General features: G+C 31.5%; 16 protein-coding genes across 16 annotated transcripts; 7 read left to right on the top strand and 9 right to left on the bottom strand. All coding sequences in view use genetic code 12, as the record gives it.

The window, feature by feature from the left end:
- Positions 1-215: 215 nt before the first annotated feature.
- On the top strand, positions 216-2,027 carry J8A68_001504 (uncharacterized protein; the record flags this gene model as incomplete). Its single annotated transcript, XM_049405164.1, has 1 exon — positions 216-2,027. One exon carries the CDS (start codon positions 216-218, stop codon positions 2,025-2,027), a length of 1,812 nt encoding a protein of 603 aa, XP_049265208.1.
- Positions 2,028-2,060: 33 nt separating this feature from the next.
- On the bottom strand, positions 2,061-4,834 carry J8A68_001503 (uncharacterized protein; the record flags this gene model as incomplete). Its single annotated transcript, XM_049405163.1, has 2 exons — positions 2,061-3,614; positions 3,788-4,834. 2 exons carry the CDS (start codon positions 4,832-4,834, stop codon positions 2,061-2,063), a joined length of 2,601 nt encoding a protein of 866 aa, XP_049265207.1.
- Positions 4,835-5,691: 857 nt separating this feature from the next.
- Positions 5,692-6,480, top strand: J8A68_001502 (mitochondrial 54S ribosomal protein uL1m; the record flags this gene model as incomplete). The annotated part of the gene is made up of 1 exon (XM_049405162.1): positions 5,692-6,480. The coding sequence occupies one exon, from the start codon at positions 5,692-5,694 to the stop codon at positions 6,478-6,480; it is 789 nt and encodes a 262-aa protein (XP_049265206.1).
- A 128-nt stretch (positions 6,481-6,608) lies between these two features.
- J8A68_001501 (GPI-anchor transamidase subunit) lies at positions 6,609-8,492 on the bottom strand (the record flags this gene model as incomplete). Its single annotated transcript, XM_049405161.1, has 1 exon — positions 6,609-8,492. One exon carries the CDS (start codon positions 8,490-8,492, stop codon positions 6,609-6,611), a length of 1,884 nt encoding a protein of 627 aa, XP_049265205.1.
- Positions 8,493-8,731: 239 nt separating this feature from the next.
- Positions 8,732-9,715, top strand: J8A68_001500 (uncharacterized protein; the record flags this gene model as incomplete). The annotated part of the gene is made up of 1 exon (XM_049405160.1): positions 8,732-9,715. The coding sequence occupies one exon, from the start codon at positions 8,732-8,734 to the stop codon at positions 9,713-9,715; it is 984 nt and encodes a 327-aa protein (XP_049265204.1).
- Positions 9,716-9,820: 105 nt separating this feature from the next.
- J8A68_001499 (anaphase promoting complex subunit 4) lies at positions 9,821-11,930 on the bottom strand (the record flags this gene model as incomplete). Its single annotated transcript, XM_049405159.1, has 3 exons — positions 9,821-9,838; positions 9,919-11,555; positions 11,906-11,930. 3 exons carry the CDS (start codon positions 11,928-11,930, stop codon positions 9,821-9,823), a joined length of 1,680 nt encoding a protein of 559 aa, XP_049265203.1.
- Positions 11,931-12,025: 95 nt separating this feature from the next.
- J8A68_001498 (uncharacterized protein) lies at positions 12,026-14,329 on the top strand (the record flags this gene model as incomplete). The annotated part of the gene is made up of 1 exon (XM_049405158.1): positions 12,026-14,329. The coding sequence occupies one exon, from the start codon at positions 12,026-12,028 to the stop codon at positions 14,327-14,329; it is 2,304 nt and encodes a 767-aa protein (XP_049265202.1).
- Positions 14,330-14,785: 456 nt separating this feature from the next.
- Positions 14,786-16,024, top strand: CDC11 (septin; the record flags this gene model as incomplete). Its single annotated transcript, XM_049405157.1, has 1 exon — positions 14,786-16,024. The coding sequence occupies one exon, from the start codon at positions 14,786-14,788 to the stop codon at positions 16,022-16,024; it is 1,239 nt and encodes a 412-aa protein (XP_049265201.1).
- Positions 16,025-16,097: 73 nt separating this feature from the next.
- J8A68_001496 (coatomer subunit epsilon) lies at positions 16,098-17,027 on the bottom strand (the record flags this gene model as incomplete). Its single annotated transcript, XM_049405154.1, has 1 exon — positions 16,098-17,027. One exon carries the CDS (start codon positions 17,025-17,027, stop codon positions 16,098-16,100), a length of 930 nt encoding a protein of 309 aa, XP_049265200.1.
- An 846-nt stretch (positions 17,028-17,873) lies between these two features.
- Positions 17,874-18,644, bottom strand: J8A68_001495 (uncharacterized protein; the record flags this gene model as incomplete). The annotated part of the gene is made up of 1 exon (XM_049405153.1): positions 17,874-18,644. One exon carries the CDS (start codon positions 18,642-18,644, stop codon positions 17,874-17,876), a length of 771 nt encoding a protein of 256 aa, XP_049265199.1.
- A 294-nt stretch (positions 18,645-18,938) lies between these two features.
- J8A68_001494 (PUP1 family protein) lies at positions 18,939-19,745 on the bottom strand (the record flags this gene model as incomplete). The annotated part of the gene is made up of 1 exon (XM_049405152.1): positions 18,939-19,745. One exon carries the CDS (start codon positions 19,743-19,745, stop codon positions 18,939-18,941), a length of 807 nt encoding a protein of 268 aa, XP_049265198.1.
- Positions 19,746-19,966: 221 nt separating this feature from the next.
- Positions 19,967-22,168, bottom strand: THS1 (threonine--tRNA ligase; the record flags this gene model as incomplete). Its single annotated transcript, XM_049405151.1, has 1 exon — positions 19,967-22,168. One exon carries the CDS (start codon positions 22,166-22,168, stop codon positions 19,967-19,969), a length of 2,202 nt encoding a protein of 733 aa, XP_049265197.1.
- A 211-nt stretch (positions 22,169-22,379) lies between these two features.
- J8A68_001492 (uncharacterized protein) lies at positions 22,380-22,802 on the top strand (the record flags this gene model as incomplete). The annotated part of the gene is made up of 1 exon (XM_049405150.1): positions 22,380-22,802. The coding sequence occupies one exon, from the start codon at positions 22,380-22,382 to the stop codon at positions 22,800-22,802; it is 423 nt and encodes a 140-aa protein (XP_049265196.1).
- Positions 22,803-22,853: 51 nt separating this feature from the next.
- J8A68_001491 (mitochondrial 54S ribosomal protein uL14m) lies at positions 22,854-23,243 on the bottom strand (the record flags this gene model as incomplete). The annotated part of the gene is made up of 1 exon (XM_049405149.1): positions 22,854-23,243. One exon carries the CDS (start codon positions 23,241-23,243, stop codon positions 22,854-22,856), a length of 390 nt encoding a protein of 129 aa, XP_049265195.1.
- A 199-nt stretch (positions 23,244-23,442) lies between these two features.
- J8A68_001490 (YigZ family protein) lies at positions 23,443-23,910 on the top strand (the record flags this gene model as incomplete). Its single annotated transcript, XM_049405148.1, has 1 exon — positions 23,443-23,910. The coding sequence occupies one exon, from the start codon at positions 23,443-23,445 to the stop codon at positions 23,908-23,910; it is 468 nt and encodes a 155-aa protein (XP_049265194.1).
- An 8-nt stretch (positions 23,911-23,918) lies between these two features.
- J8A68_001489 (uncharacterized protein) lies at positions 23,919-24,662 on the bottom strand (the record flags this gene model as incomplete). The annotated part of the gene is made up of 1 exon (XM_049405147.1): positions 23,919-24,662. One exon carries the CDS (start codon positions 24,660-24,662, stop codon positions 23,919-23,921), a length of 744 nt encoding a protein of 247 aa, XP_049265193.1.
- Positions 24,663-24,702: the final 40 nt, after the last annotated feature.

Here is a 24,702-nt window from a genome sequence, read left to right as displayed (position 1 = left end):
ATTTAAACTTTGCTCTGGTTCTACCTCTGTTCTTCTTGTTGCTGTTGTTGATGTTGATGTGTTCAATTGAAAGAAATCTGGGTTTCAAAATTTCAATCACGTGATATAAAAATATTTCCCTAAAATTTCAAAATTTTTCATACATCCCAATTCTTCTCCTTCTTCTTCGATTGCTATTGCAACTGCCCGGTTCTTACAATTGAGTAAATAGTGCAATGAGTATGTTTAAGAAACAGACATTGGTCAAACCATCAGCCAATATCAAATCATCAGAAAGAAGAAAATTACTTTCACAAATATGTCAAGTATATTCATTATCATCAACTCAACTTCCTAAATCATCATTAGAAGATATATTACCACCAATAACCAAAAGAGCAACATTCAAATCTCCATTGGGTTATTCAGGTTCAATATTATTCGACAATCAAGAAATCCCGCGTTGGTTTCAAACTCGTGATTCTCAATTATATCCTACTGTTTACACCTTATGGAAATGTCCATATTTGATCCCCACCATCCAAACCCATCCTCATGTTATAGATATCATAGGCAATGGAGCTGATCTCATGATTCCAGGAACTGTACCGCCTTTTGACTCCAGATTGAAGCGAGGCGCTGTTGTAGGTGTGGTTAGTAAACAACGTCCAGGGGTAATTATGGCATTGGGAATATGTAAAGTTGATATGACTAGATATGAATCGGTTATTGGAAGGACAGGGGTAGCGGTTGAGATTATACATCTGTTTAATGATGAGTTGGCGAAGATTAATCGAGAAGTGGATGTTCCGGTTCCAGAAATGCTTGATACTACTATGCCAGCGGTGATTGAAGGAGAAGAATCAGAGGAAAAGACATTGGAAGAACAAGTTGGAGATTTGGAGTTGGAGGAAACAAAAGAAGGGAATGAGGTACCGCCAGAATCTTGTGAGGCCAAGTCGAAAGAGATTACTCCTATTGAAGCAACAAATGGAAATGCCAATGAACAACAGACGTCCCCAGAGCCGGAAGCGGCTGAAGAAGAAGAGGCAACAACTGAACAAGCAGAAGAAGAAGATGACACTGTTAAATTAACAACCGAAGAAATTGATAATTTCTTTACTAGAGCATTATTACAAACAATCAAATTAGATAAAGTAGATCTCCCCATAACTGCATCAACATTCATGTCCTCCCATATCTACAAAAATCTCCCAATTATGGATTCTTCATATACGAATATTAAAAAAACCTCATATAAAAAAACATCTAAATATCTTAAAGCCATGGCTAAATTAGGATATCTTGATGTGAAAGGAAAAGATGAAGATTTATCAATCATTAAATTAATTGCATCAACAACTCCAATTATAGAAAACTTTGTACCTCATAAGATTAATAAACCAAAGTCAACTAATCAACAAGATCTGACAAAAAAACAAATGAATATTAAATTATTATATAAGCCAACGAGTAAATCAAGAATGTTCTTCAACAAGTTAGATAAACAATACGATTCAATCTATACCTCACCTGAATTACGTACATTATTAGAATCATACGCCAATAAGTTTGAATTAATCGGTAAGAACAAAAAGACAATCCGTATAGATGAGACCCTAGCTACCATCACTTCCAACAAACAAGGACCACAAGTCGCCCGTGATCAAATATTCAAACAATTCTTATCCAATTTCTCACCTCATTATCAAATAATTTTATCAAATGGAGAGGCATTCCCCATTCAAAAAGGTCAATTACCCAAAATTACAATCATAACAGAAATGAAAATCGGAAGAAAGATAATTACTAGAGTATCAAATTTTGAGAAGTTTAATATTAAACCGGGAGCATTTGCTGAGGAATTAAGAAATAAATGTAGTGGATCATCTACTATTGGTCAAGCGACCCATAATCCTGCAATAACAGAGGTACAAGTTCAAGGACCTCATGGGAAATTGATTATTGAAATATTGAAAGATAAAGGCATACCCATTCTGTGTATCGAATTTGAAGATAAAGTCAAGAAAAAGAAGGGTAAGAAGTAATGTATGTATTTCGTCTATGTAATGTTTATAATCTTATAATACAATCTCAGTAATGTTGTTATATGGACCAGCAGATACAAATGCAGATTTAGTTTGTGGATTGATGGTTAATTGTTGAGCTGGGAAGTTTCCAGGATAGATATGAGCATTCTTACATTGACTTATATCAAGATAATTCAATCTTGGTGATATCCCACTTAACAAAGCGTCAACGCCAGCACGAGTAACTCTAATACACCCCTTGAGTATCAATCTTTCTAAATAAGCAAGATTTAATGAAATTGTAACTAATGAAGAATCACTGATTGCCAGTCCACAAAATGAAAAGTTTAATTGTCTTAATTTGGGACAACCTAAACTTAATACCTCTATTGATAAATCAGTTAAACTACAACAAAAATCCAAATTCAAAGTTTCTAGATTCTTTGCCAGATTAGCAATTGCAAACATAGCTTTATCAGTTAAAAATGTACAATCTTTAAGGATTAACAGTTTTAAATTGGAGAAGTTCCGATATTGCCAATATTCAAATCCAAGATCACTAATCAATGTACATCTTGTAATATCCAACACTTCAATTCTATCACTAGCTTGCATTGCAATATGTTTCATCGTAGAATCAGTCAAATGCTTACAATATCCAAGATTCAAAACCTTTAACCTCTTACATCCCACCAATTCATCTACTCCTACACCCGGAACCTCCTCTTCTTCTTCTCCCCATCCAATCAACCTTTCCAAAACATCATCACGCACTTTCCGACAATTAGATAAATCAATCTCTTCCAAATATCTTCCCACATGAGCCACACTTAAATCCATAATAGCCATCGCACTAACTTCCCAATTCGAAACCATTCTAATCGTCTTTATTTTCCCAGAAATCCCAATCTCATTTATCATATAACTAAATCCTTCATCCGTAATATGAAAACAATTCGAAATATCAATTATTTCAGGTCTACATCCCACGAAATCAGTTATACTTATCAACGCCTTATCATCCACCAAGGTATTCCAAGGTTTAAGATCAAGGATGGGTAATGGTATCATATGTAACAAATGTCTCCATTTTTTCGATACTAGACGAAATCTCATCATGGAAGTTAAGGGGAGGTATTGGAGGATTTGTTGGGTTAGCTTGTCGGGCAAGAGTTCACAATTTGCCAATATCGAAGAGCGTCTCCTTCCGGGATGTGTTGGATTGATCTGGGCGAGCGTGCGCCGTCTCTTATGTGGAATGTAGGGTTTTGGTTTGGGTAGGGTATGGAATGCTTGGAAGTTATCTATTGAAGTAGGTGGGATGTCTATATCCACCGACCGTCTTCTTTTTTGAGTAGTTGTAGGAGTGGTTATTGGAGGAAGCTTGGCGGGGAAGGAAGAAGGTGTTGGTTGAATTGATCTGAAGTCAGGAGATGGAGATCTTGAGATTGATATTGAGGGCGAGACCAGTTTATGTCGTTTCTGAAATGTCCAGTTTGGGGTGAATATCTCTTCTTCGCTATTACTATCATCATTCTGAAGCAGGTTTAAATTATTCCTCCTTGCTTCAGCAGTCGATCTCATATCTTCGACAATAAACGGATACTGCACACACAATGTCATTAGGCGATCTGATTTAATCACCATTAATTCACAAGCCGTAATAGATCGAACAGAAGCAGTTCGGGTAGTTCGTTCAGTTTGGTTTTGTAAATAGTTAAAAAGGACATTTCTCCAAAATAATTTCCCTGAGATAACCTCGCTAAGATAGTTTCCACCCGATTTGATTCTCCATCATGGGCATAATCGAAAACTTCAACTTCTCCATCTATGATAAAATAAATATTCGATCCATCATCACCCTTATGGAGAATATCTTCATATGGTTGAGATATTGATAACGGTTCAACACCTAATGCTAATTGATGAATTATATCTCGTGGTAAGTTTTGAAAAATCGGAAGACTCCTTATGAAATCCTGGATTACTATGAGATGTTCAACACTGCTTGTATTTGGAGAACTTGGATATGAAGAAGATGGAGTTGTTAATAGTGATGGAACATGTGGTCCGGGTATAATACTCGCTTGACTAGCCAACATAGATGCATTATAGCCCTTTTCATCTAATGGAACTTGTAGCTGCTGCTGGTGATATTGAAGATTGTGCTTCCCTTGTGGTAATATACTCTCATCTTGATATTTATTGTTTCTCTTTTTCTTTTCTTGCATGGCTAATCTTTCTTGTGCCTCATCTCTAATCCGTCTTTCTATCGATGGATAATTCCTCAACACCATATTCAACGCCTTTGCTGTCAAAACACCCACTAATACTCTTGTCTTTGCTACTACAGTAGCTGTTCTAGGTCGATTATACAATATTCCAATCTCTCCGAAAAATGACCCACTAGCTAATTCAGCATAGACACTTTCGCCATCAGGCGAGGAAGTGACACTGACAACCCCTTTAAGGATCCAATACATTGATTTACTACATTGGCCAGTTTTGATTATAAATTCTTGAGGATGATATTGCATTAGTTTTAATTCTGATACGATTTTGGTATGGAATGATTTTGGGGCATTGCTAAATAATGGAAATTCGATTAATCGGTTGAAAAACTCTCGAGGGATAGTCTTGTGGATAGAATCTTCATTAATATCATCATATGAATAGTCATCGTCTTCGTCAGAGTTGTCATTACTCAGTATGCTTGTAGTTGGGGTATCGTTTCTTGGTAACGTATGCTTCACTCTATTAGATGAAGATCTAGATGCGAGTGGGGATGGATTATCCGGTATGAAGGATCTATTATGCACAGTCATATATGGTTGTAGATGTTACTAAATGTGGGAATATTGATCTATACTAAGTAGATCTTACTAAAAGATGGGAATATTGATAATTATATTATGTATATGCAATATAATGCAATGGAAGCAAATGCGATGGAAGCAAATCGTTCATTTATTAATTTATTAAAATTAGTAATTCAATAATAAATAATAAATTACAATTCTATGCAATAGAAGCAATCTTTTAGAAAGATTAAAAATAAATTTAAATATAGAAAAAGAAAGTATCCGGAATTATGTTGCGTAAATTAATTTTTGGTTTTCTATTGCATATACCAACAGAAATTCTTCCGGTGTTGTTTTGAATTATTGTGAAAATAAATTATTTTTTTTTTATCTGATCGGATTAAAATTTTATCCACAAAACTATTTTTCATGACCCTAATACCCTGAATCAACCTCATATGACGCTAAGTTTTCTTTTTTAAAACTTTCTAGAAATCATCCAAAATGAAATAGCATCATGTTGCACTTCTCAATAATTTTGAGAATCTTTGAGAAGAACTAAATCTGGTCATTTTTCCGATGTCTAAAACTTGCATAAATGTAAATTTGGAATTGGTCCGTAGCCGCCTTGTCGTAGAATTCTACGTCTGACTCACTTTAAAATATCTGACATTCTTAAGAAAAAACACGACATACCTTTTAGGTGCGGCTTACAAAAACTTCGAAAATCATGTGATAAATATCACCTGACCATTCACGTGATTTCAATCTGAATTTTTTTTTTTCAGTTTTGGTTAATAAAAATTTTCTCATAGTAATCAAACCAGGTCTTGCGAAGCTTAAACTTGTTAGAGAGAGAGAAACAGAGAATATCATAGAGCATGTTTAAATCAGGTGTAGCTTCAATAGTAAGCAAGAATGCTCTCGGGGTTCGTTCATTCTCCTCCAGTTGTGTTGTATTAGCAAAACCAAGTACTAGAGAAAAGATTAAAATTAGAGAAAAACTTAGAATGAAAGAATTGGCTAAAGATCCAAGCAATCATCCATTGTATATGGACATACCAACTGCCATGAGATATATACGTGCTGCCGAAGTAGGTAATAAAGCTAAAGTTATTGTTTACTTGGAAGTTGCCCAAGAAGCTGGTGCTGTGCCCCTTTCTGGAAATATCAATTTCCCTCATCCAGTAACCACATTTAATCCAATTGTATTCACCAGTGATTCTGATAAAGTTGAAGAATTTAAGAAACATAATATTGTCCATGTTGGTGGGAGAGAATTGCTTGAAAAGGTTGCCAAGAAGGAAATAGATATTGATCAATTTACTCATGGATTTGCAACTCCAGAAATTGATGTGAAATCGGTAGCTAGAATCTTGGGTCCAAAAGGGATAATGCCAAACGCAAAGAAAGGTACTGTTACTGATAAAATTGAAGATATGCTTAAGTTAGGTTCTATGGCTCCATTTAGACAAAAGCATCAAAATCTTTCTTTCTCAATTGGAACAACCAATTTCAGTGATAAACAAATTTTAGAAAATTTGAAAGCTGCTTCTGATGTAGTTTATTCAAAGTTTAGCAGTAAGGACTTAAAGAAAACTGTAGTGGGTAAATGTGCTCTTTCATCATTCCAAGGTCCTGGTATAGTTATTCCATTCAAACAAATTTAGAAGGAAACGAATGAAAGCACAATTTTGTAAATAGATTAGCATAATAAAACCTCAACTTGTTAATACTACGGATCTAATGTAAAAAAAAAGACAATAAGTTAATCTCTATAAACCTACATACACATATCTTACTCTAATTTCTTTTTCGACAATATATCATCAATATCAACACGATAGAGGACAAATCCAATCCCTACCAAGATCCAGCAAGGAAACCACCCCAATATAACAATAAACCAAGTCCAACATTGAAGATCATTCCAACTGGTAGTCAAACCTTGAAATAATTCAATACCACCGGCCTCATTTGTAGTTAAGAAATTACCACCTACAAGGATTATAAAGAACGGATTCGAGATTAATAAACATAAACAAATTAACATGTGAGGTTTATTTGTTTTCACAAATTGTAAGAATTTTGTCATTGGATCTTTCGGAGGTTCGGAATCTTGTTGTGTGGATGTGAATTTAGAAACATCACCTAATTGATCCATTAAGTTTGGAATCAAGCTCAAAGGTAATGCCAAGAGACCAATCATCAATGCTAACGAAAAATGAACAATCATCAAGGCAGTAATCAAAAGAGCAATAACGAATAAAGCCAATGAAATTAACGAATATGCAACAGGTTTATTTAATCTCCTTTTCATAGTCATTGATAAAATGGTGACCAAGAATCCAAGACTCAGTAATATCAACAAAAATTGGGCCGAAACACCTAAAGCATCATCATCTGAATTAAGAATCATAAATGGAATAGTAAATGATAATCCAACACATGCCAATTCAACACTAACAAAGGTTAACAAGATTGTTGAAAGGTTGGATAAAATATCTTTTGATTCAATTTTCCCATTTAAAATCCCACCTAAAGAACTCAATACATAAGCAACAGCCAATCCAACTGAACTTGGCAAATAAGTTCCAATGGAGACAAAATTCTTAGGTGAAAGCATTAAGTAGAAAAAGAATGATTGATGGAATTTTTCTAATAAATTATTAACTGATCTAAAACTTGAATCGACAATTCTACCAAATTGAGTGATATCATGCTTATTTTTATTTTCATTGGCAATGGCTTTCATAGTAAATGCTTGAATTTGCCAACCGGAAAATGCTTCACAGCCTGGTGAATGTCTAGTTAATCCTCGAAGGGTTAATTGTAATATTCCTTTTAATAAAGTTTGTAATCTAGTTGAATACGTGAATTTTGGAGTAGTTATACCTTGAATTGAACAATGAATACCTTCGTGACGCGCAATTGTATTTGCGGTATTTAATAAATCAAGATTAGGTAATTGACCATTCAATCCTTCATAATACATTTCATAATAATCAAAGTAATCTCCAATTGATTTCCCATACTCAATAACAATAGCTGCTTCAATTGAACCAGCAGTATTATCCAAAGTAGAATGATAAGCTTCTACCCAACTTCTAAGTGATTTCCGAGTATCTTGAGGAAATATAAGTAAAATATTTTTAGACCAAATTGACATTCTTGTGAAATATCTTGTTAAAGACATTGCTAAGGCAAGTGCACCTTCATTATATTCATTATCATTGTTGTCATCATTAGTACCAATAGACCAAGGAACAACCAACGCCATAGCTTCAGTATTTTCACCTCTTGGAGCATGCATAACTGCATATAAGGTATCATTTGCAAATCCATTAACATGATAAGAAGTTTGCAAACCTAAATCATTTAACCAAGTTTCAATGATTTCATTACGTTGTGGAATTGTCATTGGTTCTAATTTTTTTAATTCATCTCTATAACCTCTAACTATATTCCATTCACTTTCTCTAAAATATGAATGAATTTGTCCTGGCATTAAAGCATTTTCTGAAATATAAGTATTACGATAATAATCATCCAAAGGTAATACAAATAACCATAAACAACTTATCAAAGCAATTATTAATGAAAATTTGGGTAACAATTGAATCAATTTAGGAACCAATCCTAATTTATTAATCGCTCTTACCAAAGTCTCTGCCAATGCCATTGTTCTTGTTGTCTGTTTCCTTTTTTCTTAATTTGATCTGGCTCTTTTAATTGATCATATAGATTGTTTACTGTACCACCCTGTTTAAATTCATTGGGTTTATAAATTATTTTTTTCTCATGGATTTTTCACCCATTAATTCTTATTACTGGAAACCTCATCAGAGAGCAGATCTTCTTTGCTCTCTGGGTATATAGTGATAGACAAGGAGGCAAGGAGAGAAAAGAAAACGCAAAATCATGAAGACTCTACTAAAGGATTACAAGTCAGTTGTAAAACAAATAAGACGATTACCATTACCATCACCAATTATTCAAGATACTCGAAAATTTGTCAAAAAGAGATATCGCAAGGCATTACGATCATCATCTTCAACAGCAAATGTTCATACTTTAAAAATATTACTTGATGATATCTTAATAGAAGAATCATATACTATTAAAATACCCGAATTATTGGATACTATATATAAAGGTAGAGATAATTCATGGATTTATCAATTTCACAAGATTCCATATATAAAATTTAAACCATTCTGGCCCCAAATTGAAATGATTAATGAAATTGGAAAATCTGGAGATGCAGATGCAGATGTTAAACAATATAATAATCAATTAAAAAGTTATATAAATGCAGATTTCCTGGTTACTGAGTTCTTAGGATATGAAGGGTTGGACCTGAAGGTAAAACCTCTTGAATTATATAAGCATTATGGTATTCGAGAAAACCCCGTTGAAAATATATTTAAGCGAGTTGATCAATTATATAAGTTCATTTTAAATCATAAAGATAGACTTGAAGTTAAACCACCAATCTTCGAAATACTTTATCCACCAACTAATTATGGATTACCTATTGGATCACACTTTCGAGATAGGCTTGTCAAAACTAGAATTAGCCAAGTGAGGCAAATTCTTACCAGTTGTAAACCAATGCTAAAGAAGGATATTATCGATATAGCTCAAATGGTTAATAATCAAATTCCTATAAATCCAAATTATTATAAATATATTCATCGTAAACAATTACAAGATCAAATCAATTTAGATCCAATAATTACACAAGATTTAAGAAAACCAATTCTAAATATTGATAATGATGATAATTTTTATTTGATACTTCGTGAATGGCTAACCAAACAATTTTATCTTAATCGTAAAGATAATAAATATGAATTCTATATTGAGAATTATTATGATTTTGCAAATTTAAAAACTGAATAATTTTGATTTAAGGAATCAATAACACATCCAAAATCTTCTCCACCCATGAGAAATCTATGAGGTTGGAATGATATTAAGGTAGATATATCAATACTTAAGGTACTGTCATTGCTTGTAAATATGCTAGACAATTCAACGATATGCATCTTGTTATCATTAGTCAAGACAATCAAATCATGCTGTCTTTGTTTATATGATTTCACCTGTGGAATAGTTTTGAATTCATTTGTTTCAACATTCATAATTTGTAAATTAGAATCCTTATCAATAAGATATAATAATAACTGTTGCTCATTACTTCTTTGTAGATTTAAACTTGTATATCCGCTTGGTAAATTAATTGATTTGATTTCTTGAAATATAAATATTGATAAATGGAATGAGTTTACTGATGATAATAACGATTTCAATTTAGTTTCCAATTTATTATCTTCATCAATTAGATTACAAATTGGATCGCCTATCCGAATAGTTTCAAAATCATCCTCAAAAGGGAAATATTTGCATAGAACACTATTAAATAAATTCCCATTAATATACTGTAAAATATCCGATATGGATATTGATGCATTATCACTAGCCTCTTGTTGGTCTTCATCTTCTTTTGATAATCTATCAATAATGCTTGTTTTAATCCAACTCAAAAATTGATTAAATAGCTTTTGCTCATTTTGAATATCCCATAAGCATTTGTAATATAGTTTAATTTGATGTTTTAATATTGAAATTAATTCTTGTATGATGCATTTATTTAATCCCAAATCATCTTTTGAATTTGAATCTTTTAACCAAATAGATATTCCTTTTAAATCATTAATTAATATGATCATTCTTTCATTTGATGAAATTAAATGTTGATAAATTACTTGTCGACATAAATCATAACTTGAATTGCCTAATTTATTCAATTTCTTATAGCCACGTTCACCGAACTGATTTAACCAGAAATCTTTAGTTGATTCATCTGTAATTAATCCCGTTAGAAGAATATCATTTAAGTAGTTAGCGATTGGATAATTGATGTCTGATTGTAAATTAGACATATATCTATCAAGTAATTGAATAAATGGTGTTATCTGTTTATATAAATCATTCAATTGGGATTTGACATAATCTTGATATTTAATTAATTGACATAATTTAATTAATACATCAATCAAGATATTCTTATCCACAATATTATATTTCAATGCTAAAAGTTTGTAATTATAATCACCATGTTTAACTAAGAAAATTTGATCAAATAATCCTGTTTTTAATTGTTGTAATATTTGATAATCTTGAGGTAATTTAATACCCGTTATAGTTAATAATTTATTAAAATTCAATGTTATATTATTCGAATCATCAACAATTACTAGATACTCTAGCAAACCGCCTTCTTCTTGTTTATCAATTGAAGATACTTTTGGTAATTTATTTAATAAATTAATATCAAATAATGATTGCTGAGATGCATCTTGATTAGTATGAAGATTCCATTGAATGAAATCAATCTTATTAAATGATAAATCCAATACTTTAATTAGATTACCATTATTTGAATCATAGATCTTTATTATACCATTACCATCAGTAGAAGTACCAGCACCACATGTGACAAAGTATTTACCATTATCATTAAAGCAAATTGATTTTATAATTGATTTATTATTAATTGAATATATTCGTTCCCCATTAATTCTATAAACCCAAATTGAAGTTTTATTCATAATCATAAATATTAAATTAAGACATGGACACCAAATTATACCATTATCATTATCATCATCAATTGATTTCAATTGTAATCCACCTCCAATGAATTTACCATCATATACTTTAACTAAATTCATCTTACCTTACCCCTTTTAACCTTTCAATCGATCGTTTGTCCCTTCCCCCGTTCTCTATCTCGATCAAAAAATAAGGAGTTGTTGTGAAATAATTCAATTTTTTTTTACAACCAATAGAACTTTTCTAATGAAAATCTATTATGGTCATATAAAAACACTTATATAATTAAGCAAGAAAATAATACTTAATTCAATATTTGAATCTATAACTGTAATTTATATACATGTTATTGTGATTACTTAACTAAGTTGATACTTACAATGTGTTTTATCAAATACTTGACTTCCTTTTACTCCTCCGTCTCTCTCTTTCTCTCTCTAATTATGTCCCAATTAAGAAAAAGGCAAAACATACGCGTAAAATTAAACTTTGCAACCATTTTGTCAATTCAATTCTTTAGAGTTTAAAAAGTAATCCTTAATCACCAGTTTCTTTATTAAACCTCCCAAACAAAAGGTACACGGTTCAACGAAGATGGTTCCACAACAACTACAACTACAACATTTAAACTTCCCGGCAAGGAAGAGACAAAGAAGAAGACTTGAATTGTTTGATTTACCTAACGAGATAATTGAACTCATTGTTTTTTTCATACCCGACTATATATTGGAAACTTATGTCAATCTTCCATTCCTAGGAGGATATGCAATAAATAGACTCTATCGCTTTGCAGAAGTCTCAGAATACTCGCGATTTCTAGATTCAAGAGAAGTATACAAATATATTATTCAGAAAAGAGTTAGTAAACCCGTCTTAAAATGTTATCTCAATTACGTACACCAAGAGTCTAGCAAACGAGTTTTTAAACCTTTGCGACTATACCAATTGGTTCAATTTGTTAGAAAATACCCAAGTTTTAAACCTAAAATTGTTTATTTCCTGCTGTATGACCAATTTCTTTGGTTTCATGAACGATATACAAGTATTCTAAGTCAATTGCCACGAATAGATCTTGCAGTTACAGAACTGGACAGGTCACCACCCATTTCTTTCGGTCTCGACTACAACATTTACCGAGTTTTATTGCCTTCGCGCCAGAATACAACCGATTCTCTGAAAGGATTCATTCATGGGAAAATGTTGCCAAATATCGTCTCCGTACTTGCCAAGTCTATCCCCTCATTTGAGGATAAAACTTGGGGTAGAAATATTCAGGAACTTACATTATGGAATGTTGGACTGAATGACCTTTGTCGGATATTTCCAAATTTGAAAAGGTTGAGAATAGATGGATTGCTTGATTTATCTGTGAACGACTTCCCCCGTTTGCCGTTGAGCTTACAATTCTTGCAGATAAATATAACCAAGTTTGTTGAATTGGACGTTACTTATTTGGGAAGCTTAAGAGAATTTGTGGCAGCAATTCACTCCGCTTTGGACAGCCTAAGACGATTCACGTTTCCTCCTGGGATAGAGCGGGTGATCTTATGGAGCGAATATGGAAGCGCCAATGAGCCAGATATTTCAGATTTGGATAGTATAGAACTTTACCCTAATTTGAAAGAGTTTGAGATTGAGATCAAATCTCAAGGTTATGGAACAAGGATCTTTTCAAACAATACTTTTCCCTCCAGTCTACGAAAGCTTAGAATAACTATGGAAGACCATCCCGCTAGTCAGTGGTCATTTGAAGGTAATGGTACTGAGGTATTTATTCCCATAGGTAACAACCTTCAAATCCCAAAGAACTTAAACGTTCTTCAATTAAAGGCGTATCTTGGATGTTATCAACCTGATAAATTGCTATTTCCAAGTTCATTGAGGGTTTTACATATTTCAAACGATTGGAATCAGACGAAACAGAGGTGGTGGAAGTGGCCCATTCCCGAAGAAAATTGGTCTCAAGCCGTATTTCCAGACACGCTTGTTGAGTTAAAGCTAAAAGTTTTCAAAATCGGAAAAATACGATTTCCCAAATCTTTACGGAGTTTGGTTCTATCTTCTTGGCACGGGATTGAATTATTGAATTTGGCTAGTATGGAAAATTTGGTGCAACTTAAAATCGGTTGGGTTGAAGAACTGAGCGATTTTATTTGCAAATTGCCATTGAGCTTAGACATTTTGGATTTGTCTAGAAGCACTATTCGTGGAAGAATCATTATTGAAGCTAGTAACTTAAAACAGTTTAAGTTGCCGCTTATACGCCTTCTTAGTAGATCAAAATTTCAGATCCCTGCATGTGTACAACAACTTTTATTCACCGGGTTTCGACTGTCAATTAGAATAGGTCGAGATTTCTTACCAAATTCATTGACTGAACTAGATTTGAGTCGATGTGATACAAAATCTAAACTATTCGACCAATTTCAAATACACAACTATAAGAATCTCGTGAAATTGGATTTACTGTCTAACAAACTTTCCCGATTGGGAGATCTTCCAGCGTCATTAGAATACCTAAATCTTGGTAGAAATCCAATTGCGGTTTTTAATCCTACGGCTTTCTGGAATCTCCCAAAATTAAAGGAACTATACTTGAATTCTACTAACATATTTATACAATTACATGGAATGCTGTTACATTTCCCACATTCGTTAGTTAAGTTGGATCTTTCGTTGAATAATCTACAACCAGGTGCGGCAGCCAATATTATATTACTGTCCTGTGATCAATTACAAGAGTTACGTTTGTTTGGAAATAAGGAAATGACAGATGCTCAAGTGATAGTAGATGTTGTAAAATCGTCTATTCCAAACATTGTTGAAGTAATATTGGATTGGGAGGTTGGAAAACATATAAGACAAGAAGAAGGGGTCAATTTCTTGTCATTTCGTTAGCCTTGTACCTTTTCTATTTCTTCTTATATGATATATATTATGCGTTATTATCTCTATATTCAAATATATGATTTTGTATTTTGTAAAAGCAATGGTAATAATATAGAAATACACTCTTGTTTCAAATGCATATTTATACGAATATTTTTTTTTGATTGGCGCGTCTCTCTCTATGTGTGTACAGATGTTTTTTACAGTTTACCTTGAATTAAACAGCATAAGCAAAAAAACTTACACCGTCAATTTATTTTTTCAAGATTGTTGTTAAATTGTCCGTGTATTTTGAACCACAACTAAATCATTTTTTTTTTGGCCAAACACATAGACAAACAGACAGACAGACAGTCAGTCAATCAAAGTCAGACAGACAAAATAATACAAAACATAGTTACTCACTCACCAAAAGGTATCACCAGTCCGAGCTAGAGAGATAGATAGAGAATAGAGAATAACAGAATGTCATATAATTATTCGATTGATAATAATGCTGATATTTCTTCAGCTGCATTACGTAAAAGAAAGATTCTTAAAAGATCAATCAATTTTAGTATTATGATTATTGGGGAGAGTGGATCTGGTAGATCTACTTTAATAAACACATTATGTGGTGGTAATCCAATTGTTCCAACTTCACTGACTGCAACTCAAGATCCTTTTACTAAAAAATTAACTTTAAGACATGAAAATGTTGAATTAGAAGATAATGAAGGTCATAAGATTTCATTAAATATTATTGATACACCAAACTTTGCAAATTCAATTGATTGTAGTGAAGATTTTAAGATTATTGTTGATTTTATAAGACATCAATTTGATGAAGTATTATTAGAAGAAAGTAGAGTTAAACGTAATCCAAGATTTAAAGATGGTAGAATTCATGCTCTTATTTATATGATTAATCCAACTGGACATGGACTTTCTGAAATTGATGTCAAATTCTTATTACATGTTAATAATTTGGTTAATATTATTCCAACAATTGCTAAAGCTGATTCATTAACTCCCCAAGAATTACAATTAAATAAACAATTGATTCAAGAAGATTTAAATAATTATGGAATCAATTATTATAAATTTAATGAATATGAATATGAACAAGAATATACTGATGATGAAATTATTGAATATAATAAATATTTAAATTCTTTAATTCCATTTGCAATTATTGGTGCTAATGATTATAAAGAGAATCCAAATGAAGATGAAGATAAATTAAAATTTAGAATTTTAAATCCAATTCATTCAATTCCAATTAATGTTGAAAATCCTGATATAAATGATTTTACAGTATTAAAGAATGTATTATTAATTACTCATTTAAATGAATTTAAAGATATTACTCATGAAACAATTTATGAAAATTACAGAACTGAAGCTTTATCAGGTAAACAATTCCAATATATATCAGATTCAACTGGAGCCACTCCTGCTACAACCACTACCACTGCCAATAAAAACTCTTCAAATCCTGATATTAAAGGAGATGAAGAATCTAATTATATGATGAAAGAAGAACAAATTAAATTAGAAGAAGAAAGATTAAAGAAATTTGAAGAAAGAGTTCATCAAGATTTAATTAATAAAAGAAAAGAATTATTAGAACGTGAAAATGAATTAAAAGAAATTGAAAGAAGATTAATTGCTGAAGGTTTAAAATTAAATGAAGATGGTGAAATCGTTAAAGTTGAAGAATAGATCTTGCAAAAGTTTTCGTATTAATACTGTTTATATATTAGCCAAAATTACAATACACAATCTTAAAACAATTCTAAACATGATACTTGGTAACAATCTCATTAAAGATTGAATTCCTCTCTTGTAAGTCCACCAAATATTGATGTTCAGGATCAACCTTTTCTAATTCTTGTAATAACAAATTAATTGATTCTTGATTTCCTTGAGTTAAATATTCAAAGGTAATTTTATTAGCAATGAAATCACCATTTGGTTTAACCTTAAGTGAATCAATTTGTTTTAATAATTCTTGAGCTTCTGGATAATGTTTTAATTGAATAGTCAAAACAAATAAGATACTTAATATTTTAAATTTACATGATTCATCATCATCTAATCCAGTTGATAATAATTCATCATAAAAATAAAATGAATTATTGATATTATCAGATTCACCCTTAATTGATAACATCCATGATTCAATGATTTGATAAATAATATTATCTTTAATATCAGGGAATCTTTTCAAATTATTAAATAATTTATCACTTAAAGTATAATTCCCTCTAATTAAATATAATTGCATCAAAATTAAAAATGGTTCAATTTCATAAACATTTTTAGATTCATTAACATATGAATTTAAAAAGTCAATAGCTTGATCGATATCTTTTTCAAATTGAACTAAATAAATAGCAGTTAATACTGCTTGTAATTCAAATTCAGCTTGTTGAATATCTTGGAAATAGGTTGAGTCATCCATTCCAAATGTCATCAAATCATTCCAAACAGTCAATAATTCAAATAATTGATCTTCATCACTAAATTGTACTTTCCCATATTCTATTAATTCACTAGCATCTTGTTCTAACGCAATGGTTGATCTAATTTGAAATTCTAAAACTTTTAATTGTGATTCTGGAGAAAATTGATCTAAAGTATAACTAATTACTTTTTGGAATTGATTAGTATAGAATTGATTCTTTATATTATATAATTCACCTGAATCTGTAAATGTGTCCATCTCTGTTGTGTTTTATTACTTAATGATTACCACTACTATCAACCAAGTGTGTTGAAAAATTCACGTCAGTTTCAATTTTGTTTGTTGTCCTAAATGGAATAGCGCTACCAAGTAATATCCTTGAAATAGGAAAGACGTGATTATAAGTTGAAGTTTAACTTATTTAAATGATTACCCTATAATGACAGACTTTCATTTACTTAATGGATACAACCTGGTTATCTCAGATGTCGGGTTGTTCTTGAAATTTTGAATTAAATCTTAACAAGAAGTTGTTGCCATTTATCCATTTCTTCGGTGTGTTGATCACTTCTTTAATTCACAAGTGATAAGGATATGATTCTACACTCAAGCTTTGATAAAAGTACAAATCCAAACCACAAAAGAGGGATTAAAATGATCCATTTTGAAACAAAGTGGTTGTAAAAAATTGTGTCATTTCAAAAATGTTGCAAAAAATTTGGTAATTTCTTCACCAGAAAATCTGTTTACCAGGCATACTCTAAGTTACAACTTCTTATCGAATAGAACAAAGAAAGTTAAAACCCGTCAACATCATTTCGTCTCAATTCTCTTCATAAGTATTCTATATACAGAGAGTATAAAAAGATTCAAGGACAGTCGGTATCCACAAAAGTGTCGCCGATTCAACATGCTAGGAAGTAATAGCACACCAAATGTACATAATAGAAGTTATCCAGTATTGGTTAACGGGGTGGTGACTGACCTAAATGGATTGGAACTTCGTTCTTTATGCCTTTCGTGTCGTCTTTCAGAGGACCTAGAATTCGACACAATTTATCTTGTTGAAAACAGAGCTGACACTTGATCACGCTTCGACAGTTCTTATCTAGAAGAATTCCGAATTCTTTCCCATACAGACATTTGATTAGTTGATTCTTCCTCTGGAGTAAGAAAAGAATCACTTTCAGCTTTTAAGAAGTTCAGGGATGAACTTTCTTTCTTAAATTGGCTCTTATCGATCAATTTTGGATTATCAACTCCTAGTGACATTCCACTTATCTCAAAATATGGATCCGCAATCTGACGTTTCGCATGTGACACTGTTGTATCTTGCCATTGTGGCAATGTCAATTCCGGTACTTGCACCTCCTGCTCTATCTTATCTTCTGCTTGTTTCGGCAGTATTGGTGGAAATTGAGAATACTTTCGATCAGCAAGTCTTGGATCTCTTAATATAAGCTTTGGATTTTGAGCACTAGTCAAATAATAATGAGCATAAAATTCAAACCTATCGGGATCCATATGTTTCCAAACCTCGGTGATTCTTTTATTTTGTAACATCTTCAAATTATCTATTCGTCGTTCATATTCTGATTTACATACATAATTATGACTACCCAACAATGCTGCAGATCCAATAATCATCGATACTAATGGTTGGAACACTCCCATTGGTTTATGGGAGATATATTGGGTATAGAATTTTGGTAATGTGAATCCCACAATTCCAACCCCTAATGAGACAACACCTGCATTTGTAAGAATTTTGTTAATTTCATGATGAAGTTCCATACGATCATTTTTGGTTAATTTGATATCTGCTTCATAGAAGTCAATTGGATCTGGTGAATAAGTTTTCCGTAGTAAGTCCATTTTGCAGGGTTGGATGGTCCCTTTTAAAAGGTTGAATGAATTTAAAAAACTCCGAGTCAATATTTTTTTTAGTTGCTACTTTTAAATCTGATTGGATCTGATTTGCACCCAAACAAGTTTACTAGTCAGAACTCTGATTCTCTTTTATTTTACTAATCGAAATATGTAAAGATAATCATCCTTATGAGAATAATAAATATATATACATATGTACAAGAATTTACAAAATTCAAAGTGTATCCACCAGGATAACAGAAGGTTCATCATGTTACCATTACACTTAGTAAGTTAATCCTAGTTCCTACCTTGACCTCGTCTGATGGCATCCCATGAGGATTTTGAAGTGTCATCTTTTGACCCCGACTCAGGACTCAAAATATTTTGATCCGCAAATGAGAATGGATCATCATTTTCTCGATCGTCCCTTCTGGGAAAAGTGAAAGGAGAATCTCCATATTGATTTTGTATTGCAGGTGTTACCAATCCACTTTCTTGTCTAAGCTCATCCCAATGAGAAGGATGACTTTCTTCCATTCCTCCCAATTCTCCCCTAGGATCCTTTCCTTTATGTGCTGCTCTTTTTGCTAATTCTGGATCAAAACGGACATTTTCAAACATTTCTTTAGTAAAACCCCTAGGGTCTTTTGCTATTATACTTGGATCTTTAGCACTTTGAATATAATAAAAATAAAACAATGGAACTTCAGTTGGACGTAAAATTTTCCAAACTTGTTGAATTCTAGGATTTGTAATATTTGCCTCTTTGTTTCGTAATTGAGATTCTAATGCATATTGTCTAGTAGTAACAAGTCCAGATAATCCAAATAAGAATGAAATAAATGGTCTTTGAACGAATCGTTTTGTATTTATAGGTTTACGCAAGAGGAATTGATAGTATAAAGTTGGAAGTGTGGACATAGCAAATCCTGCACCATATGATACGTAACTACTTCCAGTAATGACATCACGTAATTGTTGAGCCATTTCAATTCTATCATCATGATTTAACTTTTGGTCAGCTTCATAGAATTCTACTGTATGTTGGAATTGTTGAGGTGAGAGCCTTTCTTTTAATGGATTCTCTTGTGGTGGTTGTGACATCTTGTAGTTGCCGTAGCAATGATGAATAATTAGAACGGGATTTGAAAATCAATTTTTTTCTGTATTGTTATTGCATCTTTTGTATGGAGAGAGAGAGAGAGTCAGAGTCAGACGGAATGGTTAGCTAAGAATGCACAACAATAAAGAAGAGTAACGTACAAAGTTGAAAGTATAAAGATATTATTTATTATATAAATTACTATGTAAATAACGAAAGAACTCTAAATCAATTTATTATCACTTCTCTTTTCATCTCTTAATTTAAGCAATTGTTTAACAACATCATCAAATTTAATCATAGCATTCTTACCTTGTTCTTCAGTAATATCTCTATTTCTAACATTAACACTTTCACTACTTTCTTCATCTTCACCAACAATGAAAATAAAGTTATATTTATACATTTGACCAGTTCTAACTTTTTTAGGTAAAGTATTACCAGAAACATCAGCATCAGCATAAAAGAAATGTTCATCATTTAATCTCTTTTGAAGTTTTTGAGCATATTCAAAATATTTTGGTCCAACTGGTACAATCAAGATTTGTCTTGGAGATAACCAGAATGGCCATTTACCTTTATAATGTTCAGTCAAGATAGCAGTCATTCTTTCAACTGAACCTAAAATAGCTCTATGAATCATAACTGGTCTATCAGTAGAACTCTTTTCTGATTTATATTCTAATTCAAAACGAGAAGGTAATTGGAAATCTAATTGAATAGTAGCACATTGGAACCATCTCTTTAAGGCATCACTAATCATAATATCAATCTTTGGTCCATAGAAAGCACCATCTCCTGGGTTTAATTCCCATTTACCTTTACCCAAGAATTCATTCAAAGCACCTTCTAATTTAGCTTCAGCAGAATTCCAAGTTTCAATATCACCTACGAATTTTTCTGGTCTGGTAGATAATTCCATTTTAAAATCAAATCCAAAAATTCCATAAACTTTCTTTAAGAAATCAAAAACACCAGCAATTTCAGTACCAATTTGATCAGAAGTACAAAAGATATGAGCATCATCTTGTTGGAAACGACGAACTCTAGTTAAACCAGAAAGGGCTCCTGAGAATTCATTTCTATGAATCACACCAAAATCAGCAACACGCCAAGGAAGTTCACGATAAGATCTTTCACGAGATTTGAAAAGAATACAATGACCAGGACAATTCATTGGTTTTAAACCAAAAGTTTCCTTTTCAACTTCAAAAGCAAACATATTTTCTTTATAATTTTGCCAATGACCAGAAGTTTCCCATAATTTAGTAGAATACATATTTGGAGTAATGACTTCTTCATAACCTCTCAAACGATATTCAGTTCTTAAAGTATCAACTAAAGTATTGTAGATTCTAGCACCATGAGGTAACCACATAGCAGAACCTGGAGACATTTCATTAAAGATGAATAATTCTTGTTCTCTACCAATTTTTCTATGATCTCTTTCAGCAGCTTCAGCTAAGAATTTCAAATGTTCAGTCATAAGTTTTTTATCAGGGAAAGAAATACCATAAACTCTTTGTAAAGAATCATTAGTAGCATCACCCAAGAAATAAGATGAAGAATTCTTTAAAACTTTGAAAGCTTTAATTCTACCTGAATGAGGGATATGTGGACCCACACATAAATCAATTAATGGACCACATCTGTAAACAGTGGTAGAGGTACCATCTGGAATCTTGTCACTAATGAATTTAACTTTATATTTATTATAATTGAACATTTTTAACAAATCTTCTTTGGTCATTTCTAATCTTTCAAACTTTTGTTTTTCTTTAATTGCTTTAGTAGCAACTTGTTCTAAATTAGAGAAATCAGCTTGAGAAACAGCAGTTTCCCCATCATTAATGGACATATCATAGAAGAAACCATCTTCAGTTGGTGGACCATGAGATAAATGACAACCATAATGACATTCACAGGCTTCACCTAAAATATGAGCTGATGAATGCCAGAAAACAGCTTTACCTTCTGGATGTTCAAAATCTAAGAATTCTAATTGAACATCATCTTCTAAAGCTCTTGGTAAATCCCATAATTGACCATTGACTTTAGAAATAACTTGTCTTTCAGCAAATGATTTACCAATTGAAGTGGCAATATCCATTGGAGAAGTTTCATAAGCAATACCTTCTTTGATTGAACCATCTTTCAAAGTGATTTTAATTGGCTTTCTTTCCTTTTTGGCAATTTCTTCATCGTATTTTGCTTTTAATTCTTCGAATAATTTTACACGATCATCAATAAAGGTTGGTTGAGGGTCTAAAAATAAAGGATTTTTAGATGGAGCAGCAGCTTTCTTATCCTTTTTATTTTGTTTTTGTTTTGGTTGTTGTTGCTTGGCAGCGGCGGCATCTGGTGCAGCAGCAGCATCCTTTTGTAAGGATAACTGTTCAACTTTATCTGCAATTTGTTCAGACATTTTGGACAAGTTGGGTAAAGTGATGGGTTGTAAGAAGTAAAAATGAATGAAGAAAAAAAATTTCAATTGAAAAATTTACAACAGAATTCTATGAGTCAGTTTGGTAACAAAAAAATAGCGCGTGGGTGAAATGAGGAGAGACACAGAGAGACAAAGCTAGACAGAGTCAAAAGGAAAGCCCATTTCTATGGCATTTAAACAAACAATAAATATGTTTAACAATAGAAGAAGTATGGGAGAAGGTAATAATCAACAAACATCAACAATTGAACTACAATTACAGGAAATACAACAATTAATTAATGATACCAATTATTTAATTAATAAGAATTCACAGCATTTACATGATTTATTAAATAGGCAGATATCGACAGTTGAAAAAGAAGATACATTCAATGAAATACAGGAGAAGCTTTCTTATTTATTAAATGAATTTAAAGGGGTGAGTAGTATTAATAACAATCTAATAGATGTTAAAGAAGATTTAAAGAATAATATACGATTGCCACAACTTTCTAATTATTTTAATGAAATTATTAATTCAACAATTGATTTACAACAAGATATTCCTTCAATTAACAAAGAGTATTCACTTCAATTGAAAAATACAATTAATTCATTTAACAACTTATAATGATATTAGTATTAGTATGTACAAGGGTAATATATATATGTTAACAGTACTCTAGAATGTCTTTGGAGCAAGTGATACAATTTTATTATATTGTAAATCTCTTAATTCTTTTGCTACTACTGATGAAATTCTTGTACCTAATGGATCACCATTTTTATTTATTAAAACACATGCATTATCATCAAATCTAACAACAGAACCATCGGGTCTTCTTAATGGAGCTCTGGTTCTAACAACAACTGCACGACATATATCACTTCTCTTCACTCTATTGGTAGATTGTGCTTCTGACGTAGCTGATTTAGCTTGTTTAACAACTACTGTAATATGATCACCAATTTGGGCAAATCCTCTTGGTCTATGACCTAATACTTTGATACATTCCACTACTTGTGCACCTGAATTATCAATAACATTTAATAAAGTCTTTAAGTAAATCATTTTATATATTCCCTGTTATATATATATATTCCTTCCAATATCTCTGTCTCTCAGTCTATATCTGTCTATTGATGATTTTATTAATCAATCTGAAAATTTTTTTTCTGTTGCTTAGAGAACCAATTAACAAAATACAATATAAAATTTTCAGTGTGTTTTATATACCGGAATTTATTTACATGAGAATAACTTAACTATTATGCTACGATTGATTCCTAGAGTACACCCTACCAGATATCTATCCACATCTAATCGTACTAACATAACCAACTGGTATTCGTCAGATATTTTAATCAATAAAAAATCAAAATTTCAAGCAAGAAATGTTGAATTAATTGATTCATCACAAATTGATAATATTTTAACTCAATTCTTATTACAATATAAATCAATTTCTAAAAATGCCAGTCATCCTCATATAATAGCCTGGCGTACTGGTGAATACTTGAATGATGGAACTGTTATAAATATAAACCAAGGATATCGAGATAATGGAGAGAAAGGAGCAGGAATAAAATTACTTGAAGATGTATTAATTAAACATAATGTAATTAACAGGTTAGTTATAGTTACAAGATGGTATGGTGGTAATCCAATTGGAAGTCTGAGATTTAGATTAATCAATAATGCTGCATTACAAAGTTTACGTAGCGCTAACAAGATATAAACACTTATCTAATCATCTTTCTCGGGGAATTTTCGATCAATCGCTGAGTCAATTTCTTCAGTTGTTTCCACTATCCAATCATAAACTTTTCTTAAGAATAAGAATTGTAAGAATGCTATCAAAGCAATAACACTAAAGATAATCATTCTATGATAAACACTATCAACATCCATAAATGCATAAGGATATTTAGCACCATTTTCAATATCAACCAAATATTCTAATAAATACCAATACATAACTGTTAAATTAACAACAAGAATAGCGGCAGTATGATTCTTAATTTTCCATCGAGGCATAAATATTAAATAATCAATTAATAAAGATATAACCGGCATTAAATGAATAGATAAATCTGTCAGCAATGGTAAATGAAATACATCAGGATCATGAGCTAACAAAGGTAAAAAGAAAAGTCTTAATGGCCAATATATAATTGTAACAATTGTTTCAAGGGCTAAACCAATTGGATGAAAATTATTCTTTAATTCAAATAACCAATTTGATTTAATCAAATGAGCAATGAAACCTAATAAAAACACAATTAATGAATACACTAATGCTAAATTAGTTAAGAATTGCCAATGTCCTGCATTAGCAAAATATTCAGGTAATTGAGTTTTCATTATATTCATATAAATTCCATAACTTCCAATTAATAATGATATTAAATCTATAATGGCAATAATTGGATTACCAACTTGTCTTCTTTTATGTTGATGTTTTCTTCTAGATACTTTTACAATTGTCATTTTCGTTTATTTTAATATTAATACTCTATAAAGTCAATTC

Source organism: Hemisphaericaspora subhashii (assembly GCF_019202705.1).
Source record: "Hemisphaericaspora subhashii strain CBS 10753 chromosome Unknown scaffold83, whole genome shotgun sequence".
Taxonomy (NCBI): Eukaryota; Fungi; Ascomycota; class Pichiomycetes; order Serinales; family Debaryomycetaceae; genus Hemisphaericaspora; species Hemisphaericaspora subhashii.
This window is presented reverse-complemented; position numbering and strand designations above follow the sequence as displayed.